The sequence below is a fragment of the Puntigrus tetrazona genome, chromosome 20 (assembly GCF_018831695.1).
Source record: "Puntigrus tetrazona isolate hp1 chromosome 20, ASM1883169v1, whole genome shotgun sequence".
NCBI lineage: Eukaryota > Metazoa > Chordata > Actinopteri > Cypriniformes > Cyprinidae > Puntigrus > Puntigrus tetrazona.
Genome location: NC_056718.1, coordinates 22,883,461 through 22,894,101, shown reverse-complemented (window position 1 = coordinate 22,894,101; position 10,641 = coordinate 22,883,461). Strand labels below are relative to the sequence as shown.

General features: G+C 40.1%; 2 protein-coding genes across 3 annotated transcripts; both read right to left on the bottom strand.

The window, feature by feature from the left end:
- Positions 1-223: 223 nt before the first annotated feature.
- Positions 224-4,298, bottom strand: LOC122325205 (DBH-like monooxygenase protein 2 homolog). Its single transcript, XM_043220166.1, has 13 exons — positions 3,970-4,298; positions 3,601-3,747; positions 2,782-2,934; positions 2,429-2,512; positions 2,194-2,352; positions 1,919-2,018; positions 1,670-1,836; positions 1,498-1,586; positions 1,307-1,403; positions 1,118-1,177; positions 644-774; positions 455-563; positions 224-375 (listed from the first exon to the last, which is right to left on the bottom strand). Exons 1-13 carry the CDS (start codon positions 4,285-4,287, stop codon positions 283-285), a joined length of 1,707 nt encoding a protein of 568 aa, XP_043076101.1. The 5' UTR covers positions 4,288-4,298; the 3' UTR covers positions 224-282.
- Positions 4,299-5,430: 1,132 nt separating this feature from the next.
- On the bottom strand, positions 5,431-9,995 carry LOC122325206 (DBH-like monooxygenase protein 2 homolog). 2 transcript variants are annotated; one of them, XM_043220168.1, is made up of 13 exons: positions 9,666-9,995; positions 9,243-9,389; positions 8,428-8,580; positions 7,677-7,760; positions 7,442-7,600; positions 7,136-7,235; positions 6,887-7,053; positions 6,739-6,809; positions 6,529-6,625; positions 6,338-6,397; positions 5,851-5,981; positions 5,662-5,770; positions 5,431-5,582 (listed from the first exon to the last, which is right to left on the bottom strand). In XM_043220168.1, exons 1-13 carry the CDS (start codon positions 9,930-9,932, stop codon positions 5,490-5,492), a joined length of 1,638 nt encoding a protein of 545 aa, XP_043076103.1. In that variant the 5' UTR covers positions 9,933-9,995; the 3' UTR covers positions 5,431-5,489. The 2 variants fall into 2 exon arrangements, with proteins under 2 accessions (XP_043076103.1, XP_043076102.1); XM_043220167.1 differs by having other exon boundaries at positions 6,721-6,809; positions 9,666-9,994.
- Positions 9,996-10,641: the final 646 nt, after the last annotated feature.

Sequence of the window (10,641 nt, the reverse complement as noted above, 5' to 3'; positions counted from 1 at the left end):
CTTATGAACACATTGGTACTGATGCAAACACAAGCAGCGATTGCAAAGAGGGCCATCATCTATTGGTGTAAGGTGGTGACAATTATAGGGGCCCCACATCTGTTAGTAATCTTAAATAGAGGGAATATAATTCACCGTTCGACAGGTTTAAGATTGAAGCCATTTAATTTGTACAGTGAACACTATGCACAACAGGAGAGAAAAAAAAGGGAACATTCAAAAGTGGTTTCATCCATTTATTTATGCCATTTTCAAAGAGCTCACAGGTACACCCTGCAAACATTAATGCAAGGCTTGGGCAGTGTTATTCATGCAGGGTGCAGATGGGATGGCTTTGAGGTCAGGAATCAGCCCTGTGTTGATCGATATGTTGTTCTGAAAATACACATGGAAAAGTGTGGCAGGTGAGCAGTTCAGTTTGAAAGCTTGATATTGTGGAGGTGTGGACACTTACGGTTGAATTCATGACCTGGACAATCTGGTCGATTCTCTTCAGTGTTTGTTGGTACTGATTAATAGACGTGTCAGTCCAAGTCTTTGTGGACATCATTTTGAGCCAAGTACTGCAAAATTAAAGCTACATTATCAGCAGAAATATTAAAGAGGGAAACTTATTGAATCAGTGTTTTAAAAGTGACATTACTCTGGATCTTTTGCTCCCATCTCAGATATTAAAGTGGTTGTATTAGGGAAGCTCACACAGGTGCTCAGATTCATAGCTGGATAGTAGAAGAGGACTGCCAAACACATCTCATCTGAAGTTGAAAATCCCCCCTGTGGGCAGGAAAAAAACAATTTTATAAATTAGGTGTTAAATTTTAGAGTTGAATTTAAGCTTCTTTGGGCAAATTCCTGATGGTGAATAAGATCAAGTGTTTTGTTAAGGGAACCATGGGGAGGCTAAATTTCAGTTTTGTCCTACAAAAATCACATCAGCGCACTACACTTTTGGCCATCCAGTTTAGTTCCTAAAAATTAGGAAACTGCATGAAAAAGATCAGAATCTTATAAATGAGATTAAAAACCAAATGTTTCTGGAACATACAAATTTTATAGAACAATTTGTAAGATGCATACTATGGAAGAAAAGACAATGAGCCTCTGTAAATGTACTAACCCATGTGAGTGTGTTGCGTTTCTCAGTATTATAGGTGCACTCCACCAGCAATTTGTCACCCTGAAAAGGTAAAATGTTCCTTTAAATTTTATACACTGTATAGATTAATTTTGATACGGTGCAGTGCATATGTTGGATACTTGAAATACTCAAACAGCATGGTAACCTTCAAATCCTTCTAGCACTTACCAACTTCACGGTCTTTGTTTCACCCAAATTGGTCACTTCTTGATACTCAAAATCATAGTTTTCATCCACAGCTACAAAGTCGATCTGTCTACCTTCTCTGAAAAGGTTAGCAATTTAGTAAGAAGAGTTCAGTAACATTAGGTCATATATATCCACTTTCTATAGTCAGTCATTTTGTCAACAGTCCTAACCTAAATTGGCCGACTCGCACTTTTCTCCCAACTAAGTTTGTGTGCAGCATCACGGAGAAAAGCTGAAGATCATTTGACTTCTCCACAACCTTTAGAGCACAGAACACAAGATCATCCAGTCAGTCGCTGAATCTGATCGAGAGAGTGCGAGTAGATCAACATACACACAAACCTTTGGAATATAAGCAGTGTCACACAGACCGTACGTGAGGAAGGATTTGGCTTTGGGTGGGATGGCGTACCCCGGGGCCACTGCAAGCCCCGTAATCAGAACACCTGCATCGTGCTGACGGAGTTCAGATGTGTAATGCAATCGCAGACCTGAGCTATCAACTCGACCTGTGCGCAGAAGAAAGTTTTATTGAAAGACCTCGAACATTCATAGTGTGACATTTCACATTGTTAATGTCCTCCGACTGACTTGCAAGATTGTGGTTGTTGTAATGCACTTCAAGCTTGTAGAAAGAGGCTTTAATATTTCCTCCAATTGGAAGTCCTGCCGCTTCTGGAAATTCATAACCCTTGAAAAATAGAAAATTAGGAATTTTACCTCATTAAAAAGTGTGACATGGGATCATTTTAGCGAATCCGTTCAGAAAAACTGCTTGCACTTATCCAATTCCCGGTTCAGTTACCCATTGGGTTAAAGGATTTATTCCGGAAAATTAGTCTTAATCTGCAAAAGACGGGACTAACCAGTCCACCAACTCCCCACACAGCCACGACCTCGATACACAAGTTAGGTCTTGACGACGATGAGTAACAATCCGCCTCAAATGGTTCGGTCACGCTTGGAGGACAGCGGTACAGTGCAAGATTATGCACAATGTCAACGTTTGTGATCACCGGCGCAATCTGGGCATAATGAAAAGCAAGTCAGATAAAAGATGACAGAGCTTTGGATAGATATGCATTTAGTTCATGAACTCACGCGATAAATGTGCTTTTTGTGATAAAATGTTGGGATTTTCATAACCTTGCAGTGATGGTAGGTTTGGTTGGCCGGCACAGTGAACTGAAATGATTTTAAAAGCAAGCAACATGTAAAGTTACACTCAAGCACTTCAAGAGATTAACCAATAATATAATCTTATTTTATATAAAATCAAAGGCTGTCCTGGAGGGCTAGTGTCCAGCAGATTTTAATTAGGGTTGGACCTAAACTCTGCATGACACCAGTAGATTCAACAAGACAAGAAAAATAAAACTTAGCCACTATTTTAAATATTGCTCTTAAAGTGCCAGCAATAGAAAAACTGGGTTTACAGACAAAAGAAATCTTACATTGACTGTAGTTATGTCAAAAAAGTTGCTGTTTGGAGGGTTGGACTGAGGCATGTACTTCAACAGGTTCAGCTCCTTTGTGCCTCTTCGGTTGCCGTGGTACGTGATTTCATCAGTCTCTCCGTATGCGTAGATCAGCTTCATGGGGAGCTCCTGAATGCAATAAAAAGACTTGTGGCAGCTTACCTGGCCTTCTATAACATGATTTGATCCATTTTGATAGCTCAAGTTCAGTCACAGTTCATGATTTTGGTTTAAGGAGGGTATTGAAGTGCAATCGAGAACTCCTTGACTTATTGATGCAGACAATTCAATATGCATATCCTGTGTGTCAAATAAAACCAGTTAATACAGTTTGATTGTCCTTCAAGTTTATAAAGCTGGAATTGATTTTAAAAAAAAAAAAAACAGTATTTTGCCAGGTAGAAGGTTCTTCAGATGTTGAAGGCTCTTTATAGAGCCATTTGTACAAAAGCATTATTTTAAAGGCTGCAGCCCAGCCAAGTGCAATGGTAAGTCTGGCCATCTTTAAACTCCATAATGTTTGGGCTTTACCTATACACAACCAAAACAACCTCATTCCCGGTGGTCCCAGGCCCTCCGAGCCCCGCACTGACAGTGAATGTTCAGGTATTAAAATTTAAGTAGCGGGCAGCAACATGATGATCATTCATATGCATTTTAGGTAAAATTTATATTGCGGTGTTTGTAATGCACTTCAAGCCTGTAGAATAAATTTTTAATACTTCCTCCATTGGAAGTCCTGCCACTTCTGGAAATTAAAAGGGCTACACTGCTGGTGCTGAACTTTAAACTCACGGTGATGGGTAAATCATTTTCATCACAGTAACTGATGGACCTCTGAAACTTCATGACTGTTTTCCCATCAGACTCGGTCAGAGACAGGAGTTTGTAGTTCTGTTGCTTGTCAACCAGAGGCATTGATGTCCCCACAGCATGACGGTCCTGAATATTAAAATAAAGCATGCAGACAATTAATGATGTTGTATTGATGGACGCACGGTTCTCAGTCGACAGTTTAGCACTAACAAGTCAAGAGCTCAAAACATGACTAGATGTCTAAACTGCCAAAAGAACATTACATTCACAGTTTTGCAATACTTTCATTATGAAATATCAATAAAATATTGCAAAAACAACGTTTCTATTAACCAGTCTCAGCTTTACCGTGAAGTAACTCCCTTTGGGTCCAACTCCTCCAATCACGACGTCGGCTCCAGTCATTCCTCCATTGGGGCTGAAGCCGAAACCGACCCAGCCGACAGTGTTAAAGGTGAGCTCGAACAAGATGGTGTCCCGGATTTCATCAAATCCCCACTTCAGCTGCACCTTGTGCTCGAGGTCCAGGTGTTCAGAGAAAGGCAGAAGAGGATCTTCCTGAGCCCAGGACCACTGGACTGTAATTAAGACCAGGACAAGAGATAAAGTGATCATCTTTCCTTTCAAAATCTGACAAACAGTGTCGACTGATCGTGTAATGCACATTTTGAACCATTCGCTCTCGCGGTACTTTGATGTCTTTCACTGATTGGTAGCTGCAGCTGCTTCAAGTTGCACACACCTGATGTCTTCTTTAACACACCTGAATAAGATAATCAGCTCGTAAGGAGAGGGATCCATGAACTGAACAAAGGAGCCAATTATCCCATTCAGCTGTGTTAAATAAGGGGTCCGTGCAAGCAGGGGGTCCCCAGGACTGGAACTGAGAAAGATACCGCTCCACACGCACTGGAGTTTTGTCTGTTTTTGAGCACTTTATTTTAAATAAGGTTTAAAATTCTATTTTATTAAAGAACAATTGACTTACTACGCAATGTTTGTCCTTGAGGATACTGTCATTTTCAAAAATTTTAAGGTAATGCACCTTCCTCCCCCATATTAGCTTGAAACATTCATGATTCAGTTTCACCTCCAGAAGTAGTATGGATCACCTTGTGTTAGCCGCATTCATAGTGAAACACAGTTTACACTTTATTCTCATATAGAACTGCTTGTCATGCCACTTGGAGAGGGGTGGGGACAGCAGAGATCATTAGCATTTAAAGAGAAACGCACTAAAACAGCTTGCTGTGAAAACAGGCAAGGAGGATGTTCTACTCTACCATTGGGAATTTTTTTTTTTTACTTTATGATCCTAAAGAATCCTATAAACTTGTGGAAGATTAGCAATGAATGACCCCTTTAATCTAAGCCTATTTAAAAGGTTGTCATTGTAGAATACGTAAGAGGCAAGTAAAGCAAAGAACGTACAGTGTAAAAACCATTTCCATCTTTGAGCGTTACAGTTTGCGCAACTTGTTTTTCCAAGTTGCTTTCAAGGCGTTCATGTGATCAAAGAGCCATTGTTCCATTAAATTTGACATTTAATCAGACAATAACAATAGGTTGGCATTGCAGTTCTGTCCTTATGAACACATTGGTACAGATGCAAACACAAGCAGCGATTGCAAAGAGGGCCATCATCTATTGGTGTAAGGTGGTGACAATTATAGGGGCCCCACATCTGTTAGTAATCTTAAATAGAGGGAATATAATTCACCGTTCGACAGGTTTAAGAATGAAGCCATTTAATTTGTACAGTGAACACTATGCACAACAGGAGAGGAAAAAAAAGGGAACAGTCAAAAGTGGTTTCATCCATTTATTTATGCCATTTTCAAAGATCTCACAGGTACACCCTGCAAACATTAATGCAAGGCTTGGGCAGTGTTATTCATGCAGGGTGCAGATGGGATGGCTTTGAGGTCAGGAATCAGCCCCGTGTTGATCGATATGTTGTTCTGAAAATACACATGGAAAAGTGTGGCAGGTGAGCAGTTCAGTTTGAAAGCTTGATATTGTGGAGGTGTGGACACTTACGGTTGAATTCATGACCTGGACAATCTGGTCGATTCTCTTCAGTGTTTGTTGGTACTGATTAATAGACGTGTCAGTCCAAGTCTTTGTGGACATCATTTTGAGCCAAGTACTGCAAAATTAAAGCTACATTATCAGCAGAAATATTAAAGAGGGAAACTTATTGAATCAGTGTTTTAAAAGTGACATTACTCTGGATCTTTTGCTCCCATCTCAGATATTAAAGTGGTTGTATTAGGGAAGCTCACACAGGTGCTCAGATTCATAGCTGGATAGTAGAAGAGGACTGCCAAACACATCTCATCTGAAGTTGAAAATCCCCCCTGTGGGCAGGAAAAAAAATAAAACACAATTTAGGTGTTAAATTTCAGAGTTGAATTTATTTTTTAAACTTTTTTTGGGGTAAATTCCTGATGTTGAATAAGATCAAGTGTTTTGTTAAGGGAACCATGGGGAGGCTAAATTTCAGTTTTGTCCTACAAAAATTACATCAGCGCTCTACACTTTTGGCCATCCAGTTTAGTTCCTAAAAATTAGGAAACTGCATGAAAAAGATCAGAATCTTATAAATGAGATTAAAAACCAAATGTTTCTGGAACATACAAATTGTTCTATAATCTGTACTATTTTAAGATACATATTGAAGAAAAGACAATGAGCCTCTGTAAAATGTACTAACCCATGTGAGTGCGTTGCGTTTCTCAGTATTATAGGTGCACTCCACCAGCAATTTGTCACCCTGAAAAGGTAAAATGTTCCTTTAAATTTTATACACACTGTATAGATTAATTTTGATACGGTGCAGTGCATATGTTGGATACTTGAAATACTCAAACAGCATGGTAACCTTCAAATCCTTCTAGCACTTACCAACTTCACGGTCTTGGTTTCACCCAAATTGGTCACTTCTTGATAGTCAAAATCATAGTTTTCATCCACAGCTACAAAGTCGATCTGTCTACCTTCTCTGAAAAGGTTAGCAATTTAGTAAGAAAAGAGTTCAGTAACATTAGGTCATATATATCCACTTTCTATAGTCAGTCATTGGTCAACAGTCCTAACCTAAATTGTCCGACTCGCACTTTTCTCCCAACTAAGTGTGCGTGCAGCATCACGGAGAACAGCTGAAGATCATTTGACTTCTCCACAACCTTTAGAGCACAGAACACAAGACCATCCAGTCAGTCGCTGAATCTGATCGAGAGAGGGAGTAGAAATCAACACCAACCTTTGGAATATAAGCAGTGTCACACAGACCGTACGTGAGGAAGGATTTGGCTTTGGGTGGGATGGCATACCCCGGGGCCACTGAAAGCCCCACGACTAGAACACCTGCATCGTGCTGACGGAGTTCAGATGTGTAATGCAATCGCAGACCTGAGCTATCAACTCGACCTGTGCGCAGAAGAAAGTTTTATTGAAAGACCTCGAACATTCATAGTGTGACATTTCACATTGTTAATGTCCTCCGACTGACTTGCAAGATTGTGGTTGTTGTAATGCACTTCAAGCTTGTAGAAAGAGGCTTTAATATTTCCTCCAATTGGAAGTCCTGCTGCTTCTGGAAATTCATAACCCTTGAAAAATAGAATTTAATCGAAGATTAGAAATTTTACCTCATTAAAGTGACATAGGATCATTTTAGCGAATCAGTTCAGAAAAACTGTGCTTAAACTGATCCAATTACTGTTTGTTACCCATTGGGTTAAGGATTTATTCCGGAAAATTTGTCTTAATCTGGTTTTCACATGAAAATGCTTTAAAACCAAAAGGTGAGACTAACCAGTCCACCAACTCCCCACACAGCCACGACCTCGATACACAAGGCAAGTCTTGACGATGATGAGTAACAATCCGCCTCAAATGGTTCGGTCACGCTTGGAAGACAGCGGTACAGTGCAAGATGATGCACAATGTCAACGTTTGTGATCACCGGCGCAATCTGGGCATAATGAAAAGCAAGTCAGATAAAAGATGACAGAGCGTTGAATAGATATGCATTTAGTTCATGAACTCACGCGATAAATGTGCTTTTTGTGATCAAATGTTGGGATTTTCATAACCTTGCAGTGATAATAGGTTTGGTTGGCCGGCACAGTGAACTGAAATGATTTTAAAAGCAAGCAACATGTAAAGTTACTCAAGCACTTCAAGAGATTAACCAATAATATAATCTTTGCAAACTATGGTTTAAACCAAGGCTGTCCTGGAGGGCTAGTGTCCAGCAGATTTTAATTAGGGTTGGAGCTAAACTCATGTTCCCTCCAGGTGCCTACGCTCTGCAAACGAAAGGCGTCTTGCAGTGCCATCACAAAAAGGTGCAAAATCACTCTTGCGCACCTTCACCTGGTCCGTTTCTCGCTGGTGGAACGATCTGCCCGTTGCCACTAGTGCAGCAGAGTCACTAGCACTCTTCAAAAAACTCAACTCATTTTTCGTCTACACTTGACCCAACTTTGATATCACTTTCTTCTCCTGCTCTTTCCTATCCTTTTCTTGTTATAAAAAAAATAAATAAAAAAAAGCCTTGTGTCTGCGTTAGGTAAGCCAAGACCCCACTCAGAGCACTTATGCATTACTGCCCTTTTGTTGACATTAATTGCTTCTATTGCCTACCTCATTTGTACGTCGCTTTGGATAAAAGCGTCTGCTAAATGACTAAATGAACAAGACAAGAAAAAAATAAAACTTAGCCACCGTTTAAAATGTTGCTCTTGAAGTGCCAGCAATAGAAAAACTGGGTTTACAGACAAAAGGAAAATTTCTTACATTGACCATAGTTATGTCAAAAAAGTTGCTGTTTGGAGGGTTGGACTGAGGCATGTACTTCAACAGGTTCAGCTCCTTTGTGCCTCTTCGGTTGCCGTGGTACGCGATTTCATCAGTTTCTCCGTACGCGTAGATCAGCTTCATGGGGAGCCCCTGAATGCAATAAAAACACTTGTGGCGGCTTACCTGGCCTTCTATAACATGATTTGATCCATTTTGATAGCTCAAGTTCAGTCACACAGTTCATGATTTTGGTTTAAGGAGGGTATTGAAGTGCAATCGAGAACTCCTTGACTTATTGATGCAGACAATTCAATATGCATATCCTGTGTCAAATAAAACCAGTTAATACCGTTTGATTATGGCCTTCAAGTTTATAAAGCTGGTATTGATTTTAAAATGACAATATTTTGTCACATAGAAGGTTCTTCAGATGTTGAAGGCTCTTTAAAATAACGCTTTTGTACAAATGGTTCTATCAAGGCTGCAGCCCAGCCAAGTGCAATGGCAAGTCTGGCCATCTTTAAACTCCATAACGTTTTGGTTGAGTGTATAGGTAGAGCCCAAACATAACCTCATTCCCGGTGGTGCCAGGCCCTCCGAGCCCTGCACTGACAGTGAATGTTCAGGTATTAAATTTAAGTAGTGGGCTGCAACGTGATAATTCATATGCATTTTAGGTAAAATTTACATTACGGTTGTTTTAATGCACTTCAAGCCTGTAGAATAAATTTTTAATACTTCCTCCAATTGGAAGTCCTGCCGCTTCTGGAAATTAAAAGGGCTACACTGCTGGTGCTGAACTTTATACTCACGGTGATGGGTAAATCATTTTCATCACAGTAACTGATGGACCTCTGAAACTTCATGACTGTTTTCCCATCAGACTCGGTCAGAGACAGGAGTTTGTAGTTCTGTTGCTTGTCAACCAGAGGAATTGATGTCCCCACAGCATGACGGTCCTGAATATTAAAATAAAGCATGCAGACGATTAATGATGTTGTATTGATGGACACACGGTTCTCAGTTGAAATAGTTGGTTTAGCACTTCAACAAGCCAAGAGCTCAAAACATGAATAGATGTCTAAACTGCCAAAAGAACATTACTTTTAACTCCTTTGACCATTACATTCATAGTTTTGCAATACTTTCATTATGAAAGGTCAATAAAATATTGCAAAAAAAAAAAAAAAAAAAAAAAAAAAAAAAACACTTCCATTAACCAGTCTTAGCTTTACCGTGAAGTAACTCCCTTTGGGTCCAACTCCTCCAATCACGACGTCGGCTCCAGTCATTCCTCCATTGGGGCTGAAGCCGAAACCGACCCAGCCGACAGCGTTAAAGGTGAGCTCGAACAAGATGGTGTCCCGGATCTCATCAAATCCCCACTTCAGCTGCACCTTGTGCTCGAGGTCTAGGTGTTCAGAGAAAGGCAGAAGAAGGTCTTCCTGAGCCCAGGACCACTGGACTGTAATTAAGACCAGGACAAAAGATAAAGTGATCATCTTTCCTTTCAAAATCTGACAAACAGTGTCAACTGATCGTATAATGCACACATTGAACCATTCGCTCTCGCGGTACTTTGATGTCTTTCACTGATTGGTAGCTGCAGCTGCTTCAAGTTGCACACACCTGATGTCTTCTTTAACACACCTGAATAAGATAATCAGCTCGTAAGGAGCGGGATCCAGGAACTGAACAAAGGAGCCAATTATCCCATTCAGCTGTGTTAAATAAGGGGTACGTGCAAGCAGGGGGTCCCCAGGACTGGAACTGAGAAAGATACCGCTCCACACGCACTGGAGTTTTGTCTGTTTTTGAGCACTTTATTTTAAATAAGGTTTAAAATTGTATTTTATTAAAGAACAATTGACTTACTACGTAATGTTTGTCCTTGAGGATACTGTCATTTTAAAAAATTTTAAGGTAATGCACCTTCCTCCCCCATATTAGCTTGAAACATTCATGATTCAGTTTCACCTCCAGAAGTAGTATGGATCACCTTGTGTTAGCCGCATTCATAGTGAAACAGTTTACACTTTATTCTCATATAGAACTGCTTGTCATGCCACTTGGAGAGGGGTGGGGACAGCAGAGGGCATTAGCATTTAAAGAGAAACGCACTAAAACAGCTTGCTGTGAAAAAAAGGCAAGGATGTTCTACTCTACCATTGGGAATTTTTTTATTTTTTTTTACTTCGTGACCCTAAAGAA

Excerpts from the sequence above, each read along its gene's own strand:
- LOC122325205 (XM_043220166.1), bottom strand. The coding sequence starts at position 4,287 with ATGTGCATTACACGATCAGTCGACACTGTTTGTCAGATTTTGAAAGGA. Across the intron at positions 2,353-2,428 it reads ACAAAAAGCACATTTATCGC|ATTGCGCCGGTGATCACAAA; the intron begins GTGAGTTCATGA and ends CATTATGCCCAG. Across the intron at positions 1,178-1,306 it reads AAACAAAGACCGTGAAGTTG|GGTGACAAATTGCTGGTGGA; the intron begins GTAAGTGCTAGA and ends TTACCTTTTCAG.
- LOC122325206 (XM_043220167.1), bottom strand. The coding sequence starts at position 9,932 with ATGATCACTTTATCTTTTGTCCTGGTCTTAATTACAGTCCAGTGGTCC. Across the intron at positions 6,398-6,528 it reads AAACCAAGACCGTGAAGTTG|GGTGACAAATTGCTGGTGGA; the intron begins GTAAGTGCTAGA and ends TTACCTTTTCAG. Across the intron at positions 5,771-5,850 it reads ATGGGAGCAAAAGATCCAGA|TACTTGGCTCAAAATGATGT; the intron begins GTAATGTCACTT and ends TTAATTTTGCAG.